General features: G+C 39.6%; 2 protein-coding genes across 4 annotated transcripts in view; one reads left to right on the top strand and one right to left on the bottom strand.

Moving 5' to 3' along the window:
- Positions 1 to 20,967, bottom strand: part of BZW2 (basic leucine zipper and W2 domains 2) — a 60,384-nt gene extending 39,417 nt beyond the window's left edge. The window contains exon 1 of one of the 2 annotated variants that reach the window (XM_059171281.1): positions 20,809 to 20,967. The gene's annotated coding sequence lies outside the window, so the exon portion shown is untranslated. Of the gene's footprint in view, positions 1 to 1,064; positions 1,086 to 20,808 lie in introns of those variants that run through there. The other variant, XM_059171278.1, reaches the window with a different exon arrangement.
- Positions 20,968 to 21,293: 326 nt separating this feature from the next.
- The window catches only part of ANKMY2 (ankyrin repeat and MYND domain containing 2), a 37,388-nt gene continuing 35,747 nt past the window's right edge, over positions 21,294 to 22,934 (top strand). Inside the window, exon 1 of one of the 2 annotated variants that reach the window (XM_059171276.1) lies at positions 21,294 to 21,580. In XM_059171276.1, the coding sequence (XP_059027259.1) occupies positions 21,514 to 21,580 (67 nt within the window). In that variant the 5' untranslated portion in view covers positions 21,294 to 21,513. Of the gene's footprint in view, positions 21,581 to 22,076; positions 22,752 to 22,934 lie in introns of those variants that run through there. The other variant, XM_059171277.1, reaches the window with a different exon arrangement.

Below are 22,934 nucleotides of genomic sequence, written 5' to 3'. Positions count from 1 at the left end.
TCATAATTTAAAAAGTGGAATGGATTCAAAAGAAAAGTAACAAACACAAGAAGGATTTTCTGTTATGCTTTAAGTAGAGAGAATTTTTATTAATACTATAAAGTGGACTTAATATATCAGGCTTTAAGCTATAAAGGTGACTAAGCCAGATTCCATGCCCTCAGGGAGCACAGGGCCTAGAGGAGATAAAACAGGCAAACATTTACCATACAATAGCAGTACAGATCTAGAACAAAGGGTAGAGAAAGGGATCACTCTGTGGGGGGTGGGGGCAGCAGCGACACACTGAAATAGTTACAAATGCAATAAACTTAATGAAATCTCATTTTATTTGATGGAAGTTAGAAATAGAGTTTCTAATGCATTATTTACATTCTCTACTAAACTCTTTCATTCAGAAATTTCCTTGTTGGCATTTTCGACAGATCACTCTGGACTAGCAAACATTTCACTGGGGTACTTAAAATGAATATTCATGTGTGTTTCTTGTTTCTACACCTCCCCAAACACTACAAATATTAAATAAAATATTTTCCTGTGCCAGCAAAGAAAAAAATACCTGCTAAAGAGTTTAGGTCTCATATTGAGGTATAAAAATAAAAACAGACTCCAAGTAGCCTGAAACTTTTCTAGCAGGTGACGATGCTGCGGTTACTCTTTGCTAAAGATGTCTCTATTTTGGAATCAATAAAGAATATTTTAAAAGTGGGAGCCTTCTCTAATAGTTTTATTTTACAGTCCAGAATAGAAACTCATGGAATTCTCTAACTCTACCTTAGCATTTTGTTGCTGTTTTTCTGCTAATGAGTAATTACCACAAAACACAGCCTACTGCCGAGGACGAGAGTATTACTCTATTTTAAAAATCTATAGTTCCGTTTATAGTTTCTTCAGTTCTAAGCACAAAAGTTTGTTTCTTCGTGGTCTCATCTTGTGACCTTATTTTGCACGCCCTCCATATACGGGAGGTGGAAAACAGCAGAGTAACATGTCAACAAAAATCATACAAAGATTCTGACGTACACAGCAGCAAAAAATTAACACAAACACAAACAGCAACTCACCAACTGGTATTGAAAGACTAAATGAAGATATTCTGTTCACCAAAAGTCTCTACCGCTTAGCTGTTGCTATTTAGAGCAGAGGCTTGGCTTGTCTCTAAATTTAGCCATCCGTGCTACATTATAATCTGCTCCAGCGAGGGTCAGGCTTTATAAGGCACTCACTGAAGCCCGGGTGGGAGAGGGAAGCAAGGGCACTTTGAGTAAGAAACTGTGCTAGTTTCAATCTGGGAAAGTAACGAGGAATAACAAAGATGGCTGCATTAGGCCAATGTCAAATGCTTATTTTCATTGGGTTGCATGAAAACAACCAACTAAAAATACATACACATAGGTATGTATACATACATATTTTAAATCAGAGTTTAACAGAATCCTCAGAGACAAAACTTATCTGGGGTACAGTTTATAATGCATACAAAAATCCTTAAGCCAAACATACAGGTAAAATAAAAATAAGCTCATTCCCCGCCCCCCAACAATGGAAAAACACGACTGGATTTAAACATTTCACATTATCTAAGAGACTCCCTTTCTTGGATATTCCACAAGAGAAAGGACAATAAAATATTAAAAAGATTCAATCAATCAAAATTTCAAAACTAAGTACATTATTAATGAAATAAACATCTTTTGAATAAACTCCTGAACTGAAAGACCCAACTAAAATATTTTTCCGTTTAACACGGAAGAAATAAAACTTCACCCACCTCCCTCTGTTACTATTCTGTCCTGGGTCCTTTGTAGATCCTTACTCCCAACTGACTCTGGGCCCAAGTGTGATTATGGGCCAGCAGTTCAGATGGATTGGCCTCTTGGCAACTGTGTACTAATTCTGCTAGTTGCCCAGCACACCTTGAGTGGATTGACAGGTTGTATGCTGTCCTGCCCGTTTTCTTCTTTAATTCCCTTCATTTTGGAAAGAACCTGATCTACCAGAGAAAGACTGATTTTCTTGTTGTTCCTATGAAGGGATGACTGTTCTGGTCTGGATAATTGCTGAACTATGATAATCTGCCTTATTTCATATGTTATACTGCTAATATATGCATATAACTAGGTTATTCAAACAACCTCATATATGCATATGAATATGCTAATGGGGGTCACAATCTTCTCCTATAAAGGGATAAAAGAAAATGAGACATATGGTGTGTTCCAACTAGTCAGTTCTGCTATTAGAGCCTGAAAGCAGCCATAGATCATATGTAAAGAAGTTATTCCAATAAAACTTTATTTACAGAACAAGTGGTGGATCACACTGGGATCTCAGGCTATGGTTTATCATCCTCCATTCTAAAGCCATGTATCCAACAGAAGTGTCTGTGATGGTGGAAATGTTCTGTCTAATATGGAAGCTACTAGACACATGTAGCCCTTGAGTCCTTGAAATGTGGCAGTGTAACTGCGTGTAACTAATTAAATAAATTAAATTTATTTAATTTTCATTAATTAAAGTGAAAATAGCCAATATCGCTAATGGTTATGTTAGACAAGCCAGTTCTAAAGAATTCATTATGACCCAACACACTTCATTTTGATAAAAGAGGTGAAAATACATCCAAAGAATAGAAAGTTTTTAATTAACTTTTTTTTTTTCAAATAAAGTAGCTCTGAGGAGCATTTTGCCCAAATTTCAAAACCAGGAGGCTATGGTGAGAAAGAAAAAAAACAAACAAAAACAAAACAAAACTTCAAAGCAAAACTCTGTGTGTAGTAAATAATCCTGGAGACAGTGAGAAGAAAAAAAGATTTTCAATTCTAAGATAATAAAAGTTATAGGGCAACAATATCATCTCCAAAGTATAAAGTGTTTCATAGAGAAACAGTAACACTAGCACACAATACCCGTAATATTACTGAGTCACTTCACTGCAACATTCTCAGGAAGTACTTTGTGTTTAGGAGTAACTTTCAAGAACTTTTATTCTATGTTCCAAAGAAGCAAAATAATGTACAATAAAAAGAACAAACTAAAAATCGCCCATAGTTATGAACTCTTCTTTCCATTAAAGTGAAAACTCCAAGGATGTACATCATAAAATCCTTTACAGAAAGTTGTCATGTCCAGGAGTCATTTGGGTTGATAATAATGATCTCAAAAGAAGCAAAAATAATTAAGGTGCACTCTGAATGTGTAAATTATTAACATTCTAAAGCAATAGACCAGATAAATGTTTACAGTAACACTTACTTTGCCCAGAATAACATTAGCTTGTTTAATGTCCTTGTCATGATTTTATACCAAATAGCCTCTCTATAACCAAAATCACCCAGCCTCTATAAAATGTTTCATTGCATCTCCAAGCAAACTCTATGTAGGTTTTAGTTTTTATAATAATTGAGAAAGATGGAATTTAAAATAGTAGCCTACCTATAAATGAAAAATGTTTCTAAATAAAATCAGACATTCCCTTCTTTAGGACAAAAATATTACTGTTATATTCATATCCCCTTTACTCTCTCTTATCTTTAATGGTATGAAAGCACAAAAATAATCTTTCTTAAAGAACACCAATCTTTAAAAACAAAACAAAACAAAACAAAACCAAACTTAATAGTAGTTCACTCCTCAAAAATTTACAGCTATGTATTTCCAGAGGGACATTAATGGTGGAAACTTAAATCGTGCTAAGCAACCACCTGACAAGGAAAGAAGGACCAATGCCCAAGGGAATTATGTTGTGAAAAAGAGTACTAAGAGCTAACTGTTCATCTAAATCTTTTAAGATACAAAGACATCACGATAAAATTTCCTTTAGCACATTTCCCAATTTCATACCTTAAACTTATAAGTATACCTACCTTGTTTCCAAATGCTGATATCCTGTTTTCCTTGTAGCAAAAATAGAAATATTCTAAAAATTACATTTTAAGTATCACCTACCTCTTCATAGAAATAAATGAAGATAATGTGTAATGTCATTTATTTCCTCCTAGTGAAATTAATTTAGAAACCCTTCTAGAATTAGAAATAAAATCTTAATAAAATGCTTTCATCCTACCAGTTCATGCTCTCTGCTTACAGTCACTTCTACAAAGCACCCTGGGCACATACATTCCCTTCTCTGAGCTTCCATTTTCCCCAGAAGCAATCTCTCCCCGGATCCTTCCCTTCCTTTAATAACTGACCAGGCATATTCATTCAACTTTACAGATGGTCTAATCCTGCTGATGTGATTTTGAAGTCTCTCCATACTTGAAAAGACACAAGCACACATATACAACAGACACTGTAGCACACTTTGGCTTTTAGTAAACCAGTCCCTCAAATATAATGCTTCAAAGTATTTTAATAGCAAAATGCTCCCAAGCCTCTGTTCTGGGTAAGTTAAGCCACTTGGAACTTTCGTCTACCAGACAACAGCATTGTGATGAGCGCATATCTACAATATTTCAAACCATGAATTTTGAGAATTTAGAGGAGATGGTGGTATAAAACAAGGATTTGCCCAAATATTAGGCATCTGTGGTTTAAATGTTTATTAATTTGTATTTTGGGGCAGCCTTTCATTCTGGGGTCATTGCATCTCCCCAGGGGATATGTAGCAATGTCTGTAGATCTTTATTTTGTCACACTGGGGAAGTGGGGATGCTACTGACATCTAGTTGGGAGATGCCACGGACCCCACTAAGTAATGGACACCACACAGGAGAGCCCCTGCAACAAAGGGTTCTCTGGCCCAAAGTTTTAATTGTGCCAACACTAGAAAATCCTACACCTAAAAGGAAAAAATTGTGAGCAAAACCAGAGATGTTCTTTGCTCCCAAGAGTTAAAAATTGTACACATACATCTAGAACATTCCAGATCAACAACGAGGCAGATATTTCCTCAACTGACTTATTTCTGTTTGCCAAACATTGATGTTAATTTTAGAGAAAACACATTTATCACTGAGTAGCCTGTCATAGCTAAAATCAAAAGTGCAATTAGTATACAAAATAAATGCTTCCCGCAGTCTTTAATACTAATTGCTGTCTTTCCACACTGATAATTTTACACCCTCTGGTAGTCAGGGGGAAGATGGAGGGTAGGCAACAATATGGGAGTGAAGAGGGAAGCAGAAAAAGAGCATGATGAGCAAATAAATTTTCCTTACTTTTGGATATCACAGTAGTGAGAACAGAAAGACAACAATGAAAAAGATAAAATACACGACTGAAAACTGCAACTGTTTAATTTTTTAGACTTGGAGAAAACAATGGTATGTTAAGTAGGAACAGCAAAGCAAAAAAAAAAAAAAAAAAAAAAAAAAAAAAACAACAAAAAACAAACAAAACCCTGCAAACAAAACAACCCACAAAACAACAACAAAACAAAACAACCTATCCAACAAATTCTATATACATGATATGATCTAAGCTATATAAAGCCCACAAGCACTCAACAGTGGTCAACATGAGCACTAAGTTCAAAGGGCATTTTCCTCTTATGTTACTGGTCTGCATCTTCTATAATATAAGGATATATAACTTTTTAATTAGAAAAATTTTATGTGTTTAAATAGAAATGATTTACCTTCTTTTGAAGTTTAAACCAATCTCCAAAGGGTCACAAATAATATTATCTGTGCATAACGAGAAATAGGATAAAGGATCTAAATATCACACCCTACTAAAAGAAACAAAGGTCTCTTGGACAAGTGGCTGATTCCAAGGTTGGAGCATGGAGGATAGCATATGATCCTGAGATGTCTTGTATCAAAAAAGTAAATTGCTTTTAACAAAAAAAATCAAACTACATAGAAACCATCCTGAGGACAATCCACTGGCATCACCTGAGACAATCTGGCCATCAAAATAATGGAAAATAGGAAGGATAATGACTCATTGAATAAAGAAAGAATCTACAAGTCCATACTCCTTTATTTCAGGCAAAGCAAACAGATCAGTGCACAAGGGGAAAGGAATTGGGGAGAAATGAAAGTTTTCTTTTCAGTAGAATGCCAACTGATAGAGAGGGAAACATGGAGTAGAAAAATCACCATTTTGCAATCATTGTACCAAAAATTGATTCTTGCAAGAATCACCAACATATACCAAAAGTGCTGCGACACGTGCGCATGTGGGCAGGCGTGCTTGATGATCAACAGGATATTCAGATAGCCTCATGCAGCTTTGTAAAAATTACTAAAAGAAAAATGGTAACTCCACAGTGGAGAAACAAGGTCATGCCTTAAACCCAGAGACAACAGACATCACATGGCTCTGGGTGCTTATAGTTAGAACAGGATATTATTTATGTGGCATTCCAAACAAAAATGCATGATCTCAATCTAATGTTGAGGAAACAAATGCAGATATAGGGACACACATCCTTCCAAACAACTGGCCTGCATTCTTTAAAAATGTCAGTGTCTGAAAAATAAAAATCAAAGAACGGTAGCCAATAAAAGGAGACTCAAGAAGACGTTATTAAAAGCAGCATGCAATCCTTGACTGGATGCTGTACTGCCCTGTAAAAATTTGTTAATATACTCAGGACATCACTGGGGCAACTGATGAAATCTGAGTACAGACTATGGAGATCAGTATGGTTTCTATGTTAAATCCATTCAATTTTAGTACTGTACTGTGGCTCTTTACGAGAACTATCTTCTTCTAAGGAAATGTGCTCTGATGTAATAAGGGGCAAAGGCTATGCGACCCAGTCTGCGATGGTTCAGAAATAAAGTGGATACATATGTGTAGAACCAATGGGCAAAGGCCAACACTGGAAGTCCTGCAGACTTGAGCGACTCAGGCTGGGCCAGGAGAACAATGCAGGGAGCCGAAAAAGCCCAGCACTTAAACAACACAGGGGATTCTATATTTTCTGGAACTGCTTAGAAATAAAGCTTGCCACAAAGAGGGTTACTATAACCTTCCAGATCCTACAGAATTTGGTCGGGTGTGAAGCAGGAAATAATCCTGCTGTATGGATTGCACGCTCCAAGTAAAAAAGCAAATAATGCAAAAGTCAAATCTTGATTTGAAGAAGTCTATGATGTTCCTCTGGTTAATATATCTCCTTGTACTTGACTGTCCCATGTGCGAGAAAATAGTTCCCCCAAACACCCTGACTGTAACATCAGAATGGGGATTCTTTACACCAGTGCAAACACAGACTACACAAAATCTTTGGCGAGAGCCAGGTACCACCTGCTTAACCATGCCCTGCACTATGTGTATTATCTCTGCAATGGAGATAGTCTTCTATGTTACAGGCTTATTGGAGGAGAGAATGAGAAGTATATTAAATGAAACTTATTATTATTAAAGATTACCATAATAGAAAGAAAGTAAACAGTGGGGGAAAAATGTGTATGTATGCATGCAAAACAATATGTGAGGTTTTTAAAGATAAGAAGTTCTAACTTTTACTATGTCAGAACAAATACCTAAAGGCAAAGTTATGGTTCCTGAGCAGACAAGGCTTCTAAAAATTTTAAGTAAAACAGCCCATTGTTTTTTTCCTGTATAATTAAAAAAATATTTATCAAAGCAAAAAGCATGCAAGTATAAAATGTTACATAATAACTGATTTAAAAAGACCATTCCAGAATTTACCTACCAAATTAATTTCTTCCTTCAATACAGGGTAACTATACATTAAGTTAAATATGCTGTCATTAATCAAATTTCCTTTTAGTATTTTTATGAATTCCTTTTTAATGTAATGGTCAGTGGCAATGGATATACTTTTCTTGTTCTAAAAAAATATTTATTTGAGAGAGAGGGAAAAAGAGAATCCTAAGCAGACTCCATGTTGAGCATGTGGGGCTTGGGACTGGATCTCATGACACTGAGATCATGACCTGAGCTGAAACCAAGAGCCAGACAGAGACTCAACCAACTGAGCCACTCAGACATCCCTGAATATACTTTTCAGAAAGCAATTTAAAATATTTACTGATGAGGTGCCTACCTGGCTGGCTTGGTTGGACATGTGATTCTTGATCTCAGGGTTGTGAATTTGAGCTCCACATTAGGTGCAGAGATTATTTAAAAATAAATAATTAAATTAACTTACACACACACACAATAACACCCCAAATACATTTATTGATCAACTGTATTATCAACAGAGTAAATATAAAATCTCACAAAGTGATGATTTAGAAGGGCTAAATGTACCAAGATATGGTTTTATGTTACCCACTGTTTATTTCATTAATATATGGTCATATATTTTATATATTATAATGTATAACTAATGATTCTTTGAATAAGGTATGAAAATACTTTTTATAGAGAAAATAATTCCTTAAAAATTGATAATAAAATTGGCTCATCATAAATCCATTACTGCCCATTTAGGGTAAAGAGGGAAAAAAGATGGAGAAAAAATATCTATAATTCTAACTTTAAGTAATGGCCACTGTATACATTTTAACATACTGCTTAATCCTCCACTGGGAGAGTGCATATATGCAGAAAATATTTAAATCCAATTCTATCATCTTCTCTAATACCACAACAAAGAACAACTTTAACAAAATTGCATTAGAACGTACAGTCACGAAATCCGATTTAATGACATCCTCTAGGATCTTTATTTTAAAAGCCACATATTTTAATGCATCACTTTAGGAAAATTGGAAACATTTTATTTTATTGGGCTCTTGTAAGCTGCAAAGCACTACTAATACACTGATGGCACAAAAAACCTAGCACAGTATAAAAGGCATAAAAGTGAAAAAATAAAGACCACTACTTTCCAACTTTCATTCGTTATCTTATGTTCATTAAGTGGAACCCCACTCCACACAAAAATAAAAAATACTTCAAAGTTGTCTTATGTATCCTTTCAGAAAATGTCTATGCATATATGTCAGCAAGTCCATAAGTGCGTATAAAAAATGGGTTGAGGGGGCAAGCTGGTTGAACGTCGGACTCTTGATTTCAGCTCACGTCACCTTCTCCAGGTCAGGAGATCAAATCCTGCGCCACTGCTCAGGGCGGAGCCTGCTTGAGACTTTTTCTTCCCTCTCCCTCTGCCCCTCCCCCACCTCTCAAATAAATACGTATTAAAAAAGAAAAGAAAATGACTTGAACATTTCCGATGGGAACCCAAGATATGCCAGACCATGTGCTATCAAAAGATCCATAAATTCATCGGTTGTACCAAATGTACTACTCTCGTAGGGGATGATGATAATGGCAAAGGCTGTGTTATGTGTGGAGGCAGAAGGTCAGTCAGGTAATCTCTGCACCTTCCTCTTAATTTTGCTATGAACCTAAGACTGCTCTAAAAAAGCAGTCTTAAAAAGATAAGAATCAGCAGGGAGTGGTGCTAAATGCCAGAGAGCAAGTCAGTTTATTAGAGCAGATTTTGTATCAAAACAAACCCGTTAAGAGTATATATGACTACTAGTTCAAGTGAGAAGTTAGAAGATATTATTACGACAAGGAGGACTGAGGTGTATTTCATTTTTCTCAGGACTTTAATTTAGGACAGGAAAATAGAATCCTCTGGGCCGGGGGGCGGGGAGAACACTCCTGACTAATAACCAGTGGGCAAAGTCAGCTTTGGAGCATTTGCTTAAACAACATGATAATGGACCATGAGGAAGCTCAAAGGTGGTGGTGGGCAGGCATCCAACTTTCCACATTTATGAGTTCTCTCAACCAAGCAACTCCTGCCTCCATCCTCCCAGGAGGGGGCCTGCCCAAGCCTGTCTAGCAGATGAAGCCGTATTTGAAGGCTTGCACACAAAAAACACTCACCACACACACGGGTATTTCACAATGGGCAGAGCATGAATTGGAGAGAAATGCCGAAGCCAAGCCTAGGTCTTAATGGTAATTCGCAGACGATACACAGCACACTTATGATATGGGACCGTATTCCCCGATATGATTTTAGAACAGTTGACTACACAAACTCAAATTTAAAAAGACGAGAAACCAAAAACTTAACAAACAAAACATCAGAGAGTATATATTTTTAAAGGTGTAAACCTAAAGAGAACCATGTGTTTGTATTTCTTTATCAAGCATACAACTGGTACTGGTCAACAGTACCAGTTTTGGGGGGCTGGCCAAAACAGTGGCATGGTGCTCACTCTCTAGCAGGTGGAGATGGGACCCAAGCACTGTGCCAAAAAGAGCCCAGCGGTGTGAGTTAATAAGAAGTAATGGCCTCCAGTATGTTAAAGAGATCAAATGATGCATTTGAGCTGCAGGTGTGTTTACTGATGTTTTAATCATTAAATATGCGTTTCTTAGTTGACATCCATGAAGCATAGAACACTTTGAAAAGCAGGGACCTAACACCAGATGCTCATCTAACAATGCAAGAAGGCTCTCAGGTACCACACCACTTGCTTGAGGTCATGCATTCCCCTAACATTGGTGATGAAGGAGAGATGAAAGCAAAAATTCCCTCCACCAGGAGCTTACATTCAGGGAACAGTGAGGGCCAGAACCTGATCAACCCAGTCCCCATCTTAGTGTACTTTGCAAAAAGCCAACCAAAATCATGCTGTGTCTTGGGCCATTATTTATATGATACTCGAAGGCAGCTTTTTCATTATTTGCCTCATAGATTTTATGGTTCAGAATTAGAGAGAAAAGCATAAATATTAATGTTCAAGTCTAGTTCAGCACTTGGATAAATTGAATTGGCATATGCTACCTCCCAAATGCCAAATAATCTTCCATGGAGTTCGTTTAAGAAAAAAACATTTATCTTTAGTGAGAGGAATTAACAGAACTCCTGCCCTTGCGGGACATGTAAATAGTAGGAAATTTATGGCACCATGGCTTCTAGTACTACAGAAGCTGATTATCATATTGTTTCCTGCAGAGACTCACCTCTAACAAAAACATAATCTTCACACTCCTGAATACTGATGCCACGTCCCTTCCCCCAGCCAACAGTTTCCTCTGTCCCAGCAATGTGGGGTTCTCCTTCCTGTTTATAATAACCCAATTCTATTACCTTGTATACTGAGAAAAACACATGTCATTTTTTTTCTTAGAAATGATCACATGAGACTTCATCAAGATAAAAACTGCAGAGCAAAGAAACAAACAACAAAACTAAAAGGCAACCTACCTTTTGGTAGGTTGAATGGGAGAAGATATTTGCAAATGACATAACGGATAAAGGGCTAATATCAAAAATCCATATAGAACTTATCAAACTCAACAGCCAAAACCCAAAAAATTCAGTCAGGAAATGGGCAGAAGACATGAACAGATGTCTGTCCAAAGAAGACACACAAATGGCAAACACATGAAAAGATGCTCAATATCACTCATCATCAGGGAAACACAAACCAAAACCACAATGAGATACCACCTCACATGGGTTAGAATGGCTAAAAATAACAATTCAGGAAAAAACAGTTGTTGGCGAGGATGAGCAGACATGGGAACCCTCTTACACTGCTGATGGGAATGCTAGCTGGGACAGCCACTCTAGAAAACTATGGAGATTCCTCAAAAAGTTAAATACAGAGCTACCCTATGACCCAGCAACTGTATTACCAGGTATTTATCCAAAGGATACAAACATAGTGATTCAAAGGGGCATGTGCACCCCAATATTTAGAGCAGCAAAGTCCACAATGCCAAATTATGGAAAAAGTCCAGACATCCATTGAAAGATGAATGAATGAAGAAAACTAACACACACACACACACACACACACACGTATACACACACACACACACGTATACACACACACACATATGTATATATAGGTATATACGCACACACATATATTATATATGCACATATATACATACACATATACATACATATGTGTATATACACACATACACACATATATAATGGAATATTACTCAACCATCAAAAAGAATGAAATCATGCCATTTGCAATGGTGTGGATGGAACTAGAGTGTATTATGCTAAGCAAAATAAACTATTTTGAGAAAGACAAATACCATAAGATTTCACACAAATGTGGAATTTAAGTAACAAAACAGACGAAAATTGGGGAAAGGAAGGAATAATAAAATTAAATACAGAGAGGGAGGCAAACCATAAGAGAATCTTAACTATAGGGAACAAACTGAGGGTTGCTGGTGGAGAGGTGGATGGGGGTAATGGGGTAAGTAGGTGATGGGCATTAAGGAGGGCCCTTGATTTAACACTGGGTGCTATATGCAACTGATGAATCACTAAATTCTACCCATGAAGCTAATAATATACTATATGTTAACTAACTTGATTTTAAAAAGATCTTAAAAAAAAAAAATCACAAATCCAGGAAGCTGCTGTAGTTAGTTTGAGAAGTAGTAAGGTCCTTTGTGGGAATGTACAAGAACAGGATGATAGTAGAATATTCTAAAACTGCTAACCTCACAGTGACTTACAATATATTCTCTGCAGTGTTTAAGAGTTGGTGTTCCTTCTTATTACTTACCTCTGCCTGGGGGTTTTCTTGTGATTTATTTACAAGTCTTCAAAGATCACAGTACATCTAACAATTGGTTTTTGTTTTGTTTGAGGATTTATTTCTTCATTTCAGAAAAATGCTACACAGATTCAAATGAAGGAAGGATGGAGGGACAGACCCTCTCCAGATCTCCATTCCACAACCCATGAGATCATGAGCTAAGCTGAATGAGAATCCCATGCTTAACCAACTGAGCACCCCAGGTGGCCCAAACAACTGTTTTTGAAAGTCCTCATCTAACATAAAAATAAATTGAAATATGAATAGATAAAATATAATTCTACATCTTTCACAGATTTAAGTTATTGTTTTCCTACTAAAATGTTATTTGCATAATTAAGAAAATTAAAAATAGAAAATTGAATGACATATATTTATGTAGATATGTAGGTAAGTATTAAAGACTCCATTTACTTCAGAGAGAGAAAGAGTGTATGAGGACGAGTGGGGGCAGGGGTAGAGGGAGAGGGAAAGTGGGCTCCCCACTTATTGTGGGGCTTGATCCCAGGACCCTGTGATCAGGACCTGAGCCAAAGTCAGACACCTAACTGACTAAGCCACCCAGGCGCCCCAAGACACTATCTTTAATATTAATGTGGGGCATTATGCTTTCTTATATGTTATTATATTTTTCTTTTTTGACATAAAGAAACAAAAGATACATCTGATATTAAAAATCAAGAAAGCATAACAAAGGCACTGTCTCTTTGGCATTTGCCAAAAGAACAGTTCATTCAATGAGTTACTCAAACCTTTATTTTCAAAATAGATGGTTTACAAATATAACTATCAGAACATTTTTTGGCACTCTTCACTCAACACATGCCAAATCCAGAACAAGCCAAATCATTCCATTTGGCATTTAACTGCCCAAAAAACACTTACTGAAGAGACCCATAGTATCAATATCAACATTCAAGTGAGCTAAGAATGGAAAGTATTCTTGTGTATATCCTAATGTTTGTACATTTTATATTAAAAATACAAAAACTATTCTAAACCATCAAATGTTTTATTGCCTAATAGATACCAAGGGAAAATGCTGCAGAAACTCCTAACAACATCCACAATCCTGCATTGAAATGATTCACATTAATCTGATTATTAAATCCCTGTCCTATCTCTCAGGTTTAATTTGTTTCAGGATTCAACTGATTAAAGGTAAGGAGAAAAATATTAGAATAGTCTGATTAGAAAGAAGTCAAATTGAAAGAGTAAGAAGTCTTAAGATTTCTTTAAGGTACAGATTTTAAAAATTCCATGGATCCGATATGCAGATAGATTTTATTTAAAAGTAAACCTCACAAAGAGCTTCCAATTTATTTCCTAGCTACTTATATTCTAGTTATTTTGAATAATTTCAAGTCACTGTGTAATCAAGGGCAAAATATTCTAATAGATACATGGCTTTCTCTTCCATTGTCTGTTTTAATGTCTATTATCAACTTCCTGCCAAGGCCAACGCTGAAGACAGTGGTTTATAATTTTAAATTTAGTCTGAAACATGCACCGTCACATTTTATAAACTACTTGAGAGCAAGAACACCATCAATCAAAATATAATCTACTACTTCTATGATCTTAAAAAGATGACACACTGAGGAAAACATGTCTTTGGGTGAAAACCATTGCTAGTTCCACTCTGGCTGCCTGTAAAACTGTAGCCCATATTTATCTTATAAATATTTATAATGTTATAATATTTTTTATAATTGTTTTTCTAGGGGGTTGTTCTCTCTGGCATGCCAAATTCACCAATCCTTCCAGACTCAGTTCAAAATTTCACTTTCTCCAGGAATTAGCCCTCCCACTGAGCTCCACCCATTCTGGAATTCACACTCGTGTCTCTACAGCTCTGGCTGGAGATTTAAGGCTGTGTGGAGGAGGGGTCATTTGAGCTGAGAAGGGTTTGAGTAAAATTTGATATGCAAAAATGGGCGGAGGAGGGCATTCCAGGATCAGGAAGCCAGTGGGTGGGCAGAGGAGTAACAACATCGTTCCCATGAGAGCTGATAGACTGGCAGGCCCCGGGAGAAGCCACTTGAACAAGGAAAGGGTTCTCAAAGGTTATCTGACCTATGGGCTGACATAAGCAGGACAAGTTTTAGGATGATTACTTCATACTGTCCCTATTGGTTCAGGGACTAGCCTGTCTCCTGAACGATAGTGTAAGCCTCTTGAGGATAAAGATCATATCTTATTCTCTGGAATTCATTAATCATAACAGATTCCTATTAACATATCAATTCTGGGCTATAATTCTAGAATTGTATCTTTTATGATTCTCTCTTTTAAAAATAATTTTTATCTTGGGGCACCTGGGTGGCTCAGTACATTAAATGTCTGCCTTCAGCTCAGGTCATGATCTCAGGGTCCTGAAATCAAACTACGGGTCTGGCTCCCTGCTCTGCTTCTGTGCCTCCCTATTGCTTCTGCTTGCTCTCTCTCCCTCTCTCTCTCAAATAAATAAATAGACTCTCTAAAAAAATAATTTTTATCTTCCCAAATTAAGGAAGACAGGTATACAGCAAATGGTAACACCAATACAATTTTATGTTGAAATGTTTTATCAACTGGCCTATAATTGTGTTTTTCCCAAATGTAAACAGACAGAATTGGCCCTAAAAATAACAACTTGTTTTTATACAACATTTCACAGTACAGAGTATTCTCAAGCGTCCTCAAAGTCACCCTGTAAGTTTGGTGAGCATCTCTACTGTATATATACGAAGAAACTGAAAGCAAGGGAGATTGCTTTGGAAAATACATCTCACCCAGAAGCTGGAGCCATGGTCTTCTCCCTCCAATTCCCAAGACTCTAGTTGTGCTTGGCCGACTCCCAGAGACCATCCATAATCATTTCCTACCACATTAGAAGAGGCTACTTAATGGGCCTGCTTTACTCCAAGATCAACAGACCAGGAAGAGGGTGATCAATGCAGTTTAAAGGGCTGCTTTGTCTTCCAGGTTTAACACAATTGCACCATAGACAATCAAATGACAAGTGACAAAACCACCAATTTTCTAGCCTGAATGTATTAATTGGTAATGAAAAGGGAATACTAACTTCTTCCTTCTGATGCAGAAGCAGCTTTCTATTTTTAATTATTGGAATAGGTCTGTTATACTTAGATAAGAGGTACTGGTCTAGAGTTTTAAATTCCACAGCAATACAGTTTATATAAATATGAGATGAAGCTGGAGATAAACTAATGTGTGCTTCAGCAACACCTGGCAGTGGTATAGACTGGCTACCTTGTCCTCAGACTTGTGAAGACTTCATTCTGAAGCTTAAGTAAATCTTCAAAAATCCTACAAAGTCTAGGAAGACATGTTAAAAACGATACAAGCAACCTCCATGTTGGCCTTGGGAAACATTAACATTTAAAAAGTCCAAAACATAAGAAAAGAAACAAACATCAGGAAACCTTAAGTTACAAAGTTGTTAAGAATCCAAAAAGTAAATGTGAAAATAAGCATGCCGTTAAGCAAACCCTGAGTAAGAATCTTGCAGGCACAAGTTCTGAGTCTGGCCCTTCTCTTCTTACTTTAATATACTTGTCCTAACAATGCTAATATTGCTCACAAGAGTTTTGGTACTTCTTTTGTGGGAAATTGTTTATGAGACATAGAAGAAAACCAGTATCTCCACTTGATTCACATCTTGGGTTTTTTTTTTTTTTTCCAGTTAAATTAAATATATTTGTACCCTTTGTTCAGACATGTCTGCAAATTACTTTGTCATTTTTTCAAAATAGATGAAAATTAGCTTCCAGGGAGATACTCATAAGCCTGGGACACAAGCACTGAGCAATGCCACCTACCTTTCAGTTTTGTGGAGAAGCTAAAATGTGATATGAACAGTTTATGGAAATGCGTTGTTCACAAGATAGTCCTTTGCAGATTTGAGGTGTAACTGTTTTAACATTAAACGAATAATTGCATAAGCTAAACTCTGAGCGTAGAGAAAGAACATTTGTATTCCTAGTATTTCTTCTGCTTTGTTAAACAACAACAATTTTTAGAGGCTGTAATACTTCCAAACTCTCCTTTTAAAAACGTCATTATGGAAAATTTGAAACATACACAAAAGTAGAGAGTATAATGAAGTCAATGTACTCATCACCCGGCTTCAAGTGTTAACAAGTCAATTTCCTTATTAATACTCTTAAACTCACTCTTTGTCCCCCATGGTCCCAGAATTATATTGAAGCAAATCTCAGATGCCATACAATTCCCTCCTTAAATAATTCCATACATATCTCTGAAAGACAAGGAGGGAGCTTTAAAAACATATATATTTATATATATATATCTACAATAGTTATTTTTTTTCGAATGTAAAAGAAAATAAAATTCCGTGATGGCATCGAATATTTTCAGTCAAAAAGTGTACCTAAGAAAAGATAATCAAATGTTAAGGAAACATTACCCAGAAAGACACAATGCTCAAAAACAAGCTCTCCCCCTGCAACAAAAAGGAAACAGCAGTCTCTGAAAGCAGAGAGTTGGAGGTCTGGGGATTTAATGAGGGAAATCCAGGAATGGTATGCAAAATCTGTAACATGTACATATCAACACTTTTTTTTCTTAGTTGACAGGATTCATCAATCAGAATGTCAAGAACCTTGAGAGCTAAACATTTCAAGACCTTCTGCCCTTGATTATGGCTGTGTGTGCTCAGTGCCACATCACTTCAAATTGCCAGGAAGGATTACTCGAGTACAGAAACAAATCCACCTAAAATAACTTAGAGATCAAACTCAATTCAAATCAGCAAGCACGGAGTACACACGAGGTGCCAGACGCTAGGATATGATTTTGATAAGCCATGAGGTGCCAGACTCTGGGATATGATTTTGAGAAACAAGGGTAAGTTAGTCCTAGTTAATTCAGAGTTGAGAAGGAGATGAGGTCAAACAGGTTCATAAGAACTATAACAGAATGTCATGAAAAGGTACCTGCTTCAGGTATTTTCATGGGGAGCCAGATGAAGAAGCAATGATTAGGATGGGGAGACCTTAGGGTGCCTAAGAAGGTAGAAGAGACTTAGGGCATGCCAATAATGGTACCAGTGACTCCTGTTTCAAAATTTTACTCATCCCCCTTAAACATAAGAAGAAATGTGTTTCCTAGCATCTGTAATGCCCCACTGGATAAGGTGGGAGAGGTGATCATGAAAATAAGTGGTATTCTGAAAGCTAAGCAGGCCAGCAGATTTGAGAAGGAGACAGGAGACTTAGTGGTGAAGGAAGGGAGGGCATTCCAGGAAGAGAAAAACAGGAACAACGGGGTGGAAATTACTGGCATGTAAGGGAACCAGCAGTGTGGTGACCTTAGAGTGTGTGGGAGGGGCTGGCTGACTGGAAATGCAGGCTGGGACTAGAAGCTGGAGCCTTCCAAGCAAGAACTGGGCCTCTGTTCTGTGGCCAGTGGAAAGCTATTGACATGTTTTAAGTGAATCAATTCTGTCTTTACAGAGTATATCTCCTTCTTGGGTGGATGATGGGTGCTCCAGGTTTATTGAACGGGAGGCACCTGAATTAGCTACATGGGGTGAGATGAGAGAGAAGCAGGCTACTTAGGAATCCGCAGCAATGCCAGGAGGGGAGGAGACATAAAAATTTCAGACATTTCAGAAACATTATTTTTAAAAAGGTGACAAAAGAAACAGAAGAGAGACCAAAGCATCATGCAAATTTTATTATGCAGTGTGGAACAGTGTGTTTGTATGCTCCAAGTTCTGTCAAAAAGTGGGAATATACATATAAGCTATAAACACATAAAATATCTCAAGAAGGATAGGAGAGAAACAGATAACCAATGGTTGCAGGGCAACCCAGGAGAAAAGACTGGGAAAAGAGGTAGGAAAGATACTTGTATCTCTGGCATGCTGAGATCACATGAATGTGTTATCTATTAGCTAGTTGAAAGAATATATAATTTCCCCCTTACTGCCAGCCACATAGGTGGAAAACAGTAAAAAGAGAAAAGGTTTGGGAGACAGATCTGGGTTCCAGTTCTAGCTCTGACACTTCCTAACTGCGGGGCAGTGGGCAAATTTATTAAGTTCTTTTAGTTTCTGTCCTCTTATTTGCCACAACAGAGATTACACTGGCTACCTCAGGTCATTATAACATGGTTAAATTTAATCCCATAGAAATCATCTGTTAGAATATCTGGCATGGATTAAATACTCTGTAAGTGGGTGGTAGCTATTTTATTACCAATAAAACTTCTTTGACATGAATAAATTCTTAGTACAAGAAAAGTTCCTTGATCAAGTTTAAGGTATGCTCATTAGTTAAACTGATTCTTACATTAGGTATTTACCCTGTACAAAATGATTAATGCAATCCATCTGATGAATGCTATCCATTACACATCTGTTTCTAGGAATTTAAACAACTTATTATTTAATCTGCATTTCTTCACAGATGCTAGTTTTTGTCTTGAAATGGCACTGACTAAATTTACTGAGGTCACTGTATTCAGAGGACTAAATACCAACCACATGCCAATAAGCACCAAGAAAATAGGTAATAAGCTGCTATCCTCGAGGAACTAACAACTTCAGTGAGACAAACAGGTGTGACCTTCAAGTAACCATGGCCCCAATCTGGCACAGTAGATGGAAATACTGGCAGTGAAGTACCCAATTCTGGACACACATCCACCATAAGATGCTCAGTCACATGCTAGAAGAGGAGGTTACTTTCTTAGGTTTGTGGGTTTCTTCTGCATGATACTGTGTTTTAAATCAATTTTAACTGTGGCAGTAACAGCATTTTAAGTGTTACAAAAGATGGGTCACTCTCAAAAGCCTTACTACTTGTTGTTTGAACAAGGCACATCATTATTAAATGCATCATCAAACAACAGTTTCTTTGTTATACATTGAGATGAATAATTACAAAGTATTTTCATGTGAGATATTCTGGCTCAGATCTGCCTCAGCCTGTAAAGATGAAGGCTTAAAAAGAAAACAGTTGGAGTTTAGAAAAGATTTTGTTAAATGCAGGAAATAATGATGAACATCTTCCAGGATTTCAGAAGTGTTGGTGAATGCTTAAGGAAAAAAAGGAAGAAAGAAAGAAAGATGAGAGAAAGAAAGAGAGAAAGAGAGAAGGAGAGAAAGAAGAAAGAAAGAAAGAAAGAAAGAAAGAAAGAAATGGAAGGCATAAGGCCAGAAGAAAATGCATTTCATTTCACATAGGGCACTGTGGGGAGAAAGTGGGTGGTGGGGATGCTTAACAAAAAAGTCCAGAGGATTATTCAAATATTTCTCTTTGAAGTAGATGGGTCTAGAAGAAAAATCAATAGTAGTCCATAGAGAAACAACAGTAACACATAAACACTAATTTCTACAGAAGCTTTCATTGAGGCCGTAAATATGTTAAGGATGCGCGCCCTGGAGGAATGACCCACCTCATATTAGCCAGCAAGTCTTGTTTCTGAGCCACAGGAGGGTACACACTTGTATTTACCCACTAGCTACCTACGGTGTTAGCTCAAAGCTCGAGGCAACATATTACAGTTGAATGAAGGTTGGATTAAGAGGCTAATCTAAGGCTATATATAGACTGCAACACCAATTTAATCTCCGCCCCCTTCCCCTCCCCTCCCTATTTCCATAAATCTCCAGATCGGAGTTACAAAGAGACTGGGAACTCTAGCAGAGCAGAGGCCCTTCCTTCCCCCTTCCCCCCAGGCCATCTCTCATAAACGCAGTATTAGTTTAAGTGTAAATTGCTTCCAAACATCCTTAACAGGCACCATAGGGCGATCAGATCCGGTTTTCTTCTCCGGCTTCCACAGACGCCAGGAGATGACAAGTAGTGTGTGTGTGTTGGACGGGGTTGAGGGGGTGGGGGTGGCGGTCGAGGCTTGCCAACAGAGAACTACCTTCTTCAGAGACTATTCTCACGCTGCGCTCAGCTCTCTCGCACCGGGGAGCTCTCCTCCCCATCCCGCCCCTAGCCCAAAGCCCCAGCCCCGGCCTCCGGGGAGCCGCAGCTGGCCGTGCCACGCACGAGACGACAGGCGCCCGCCGCTTCCCATCGCGTGGCCCGCCCCCGCCGGCTCGCTGTCCTGGGGTCTCCCCGGGCGGCCAAATGTGGCAAGTGGCGACTCTTCCATCGGGGGTACTGACACGGTATATGCGATGGTAGTGGGGCAGAGAGCAGGCTTCCCCACCGGGGAACAGGAAGCCGCCCCAGGAGGCACATGCTTCCTGCCCGCCAGCTCCCGCCCGGATGGAAGCCCCAGGCTGGGCGGCGGCCGCGCTTCCCGCAGCCTTCCAGGTTTCCCCTGTCCCACCTGGGTTGCTTCTCACCTGTCCGAGGAGGTAGCGGCGACGCGCGAGGCTGCAGGCTGCGGCGATTCCGGCAGCGGCGGTGGCACCCGCGGCAGTGGAGGCGGCAGACAATGGAGGAGTGAAGGACAGACACATTGACATCGACCCACAGAGCCCGGCGCAGCCCCGCCTCCCGCGTAGCCCCGCCTCCCAGCCCGCCCCCGGCCCGGGCTGAGCCACTCCTGGGGAAACGATGGGGAATTGCAGAGGCAGCCAAGGATCTCTGCACCCGTCGAGCAGCCATGGACCGACCCAGAACTTCTGAAAAAGAATTTAAATATTGTCTGTGTCTAAATATGGAAAAGAGCTGCATAGGGGGGTGGAGAACGTGGAAGAGAAATTTAATTCCCCCCTTTGATTTTCTCCATTGGGTTTTTCCTTGCCAGGCTGCTCCAATGGGAGTCTCTCGCTGCCGCCTCCTGTAGCTCCTCCTCCCGGCCTGGCCAATGACACGCGGGCGGGCGGTGACTGTCGCTGGGTTTGCAGCGACAGACCTCCCGGCTCGCCCGAGCTCGCCAGCTGCTCGCCAGCTTGCGGGAGGGAGGAGAGAATTCGAACGCTTCCGCGCTTGGCTACTCAGCGTCCTGGTCTCGAGTTGCCCCACTGCGGTTGGCATTCCTAACACACATAGTTTCTTTTTAATACCGCCAAAGAAACAGAATCATCTTCAAGCTGGCGGGAGCAATGGTTCATATAACGAAAGGCGAGCTGACCCAGGAAGAAAAGGAGCTGCTAGAAGTCATCGGGAAAGGTATGGGTGCTGGGCTGCAACGGGGCGCTGCCTGCCTGGTCTGGGGGCGTGGCGGAGCCCTGAAGGCGCTGCTGGCCGGGCTGACCCTCCGGCGAGGTTTTGCGAGGTTGGTGGCCTCGCACCAGGAAATAGCATTTCCCTCGGTGGTCTGGGACCGGTTGCGGGGGCGGAGAGGAGGGGAGCAAGAAGCAGTGCTGGGACAAGAGCCGAGGTTGCAGGGGTTCGTCTCCCAAACCAGCTTTTGGAAAGATACACATATACAGGCCCCAACTCAGGTTATAACGAGCGACCTCGGCGTGTGGGTCCCACGATGCGCATTCTTCAAAACTCTCAACGTGATTTTGATCACCGTCAGTCTTGGCGACGGTGGCCTCAGGTTCTTAGAAGGGTGTCTAAAGGGCCCTTTCGACTTCCGGAGACCGAAAGATCTGGATCCCATAGTTGTCCCCGCCCCCGCCTGGGGGTGGAGGGAACTCCTGTGGAGAAGGGTTCTTTATAAGGACACAGAACTAGGTCTGTAATTTACCACATGGAGGGTTCTGCGTCCGGGCCTCCCCGGCTTCTTTTCAGAAGCCCCCAGCCTCCGCAGGAACCCTCAGGGAAGCGAAGAGGTTGGCTAGGCGTCCGCAGCCTTCGGCGCACTTAAGCACAGCTTGATCTTCTCCCCGCTCTCTTCAGCTCCTTCCCTTCCACTCTCCCAACGCCTATCCCACTTCCGCCTCTTCGGGTCTTGGGCAGGGAAGTGTAGGCCGCCGGGACGAGCCAGAAGCCATGTTTCTCCTTCAGTCCCCGAGTGGATGTCCCAGAGGAGTTCCCTGCTGAGTCCTGTTACCTGGCAGGTGCCAAGCGCGTGACTACGTGGCTTCTCCTGCACAGTCACCGCTCGGGGATGGGCAGGGGGGGGACTGTGGACAGAGTTAAGGTGGTTGGTCCGGGATGAGAATGCCATATCTGTCCTGGAATGGCACAGAGGCTTTATTGCGGGGCTTCCCAGTTTCCAGTCCTCTTTCTTTTAAGCAGTCAGGCTCAAATCTGCACCCCCAGAGAGTAAGGCAGATTTATTCTTCATACTGACAAGGGAAGTCTAAATGTAAAAGAGAAAAAAAGTCGGATTTGAACACAACAGGTGCTGATGAGCTGAGCCCACCTCATCTGATCTCAACAATTTTAAGTAAGTCACAGCTACATTTATCATAAGTGGTCTTTGCCTAGAACTCTGGGACATGGACTTGGTGCTTTTGTTGTTTGTTCGGCACAGTTCTGGCCGAACTTTTTGGCAAGGCAGTTTTTTGTTCTTCCCGTCTCTGGGTAATTTCTCCGTTCCCTCTTTGGTTTTGGGATTCAGTTCAGCGAA

This window comes from Mustela lutreola, chromosome 4 (assembly GCF_030435805.1).
Source record: "Mustela lutreola isolate mMusLut2 chromosome 4, mMusLut2.pri, whole genome shotgun sequence".
Classification (NCBI taxonomy): Eukaryota; Metazoa; Chordata; class Mammalia; order Carnivora; family Mustelidae; genus Mustela; species Mustela lutreola.
Note: the sequence above shows the minus strand (reverse complement) of the source record. Positions and strands in the feature narration are given on the sequence as shown.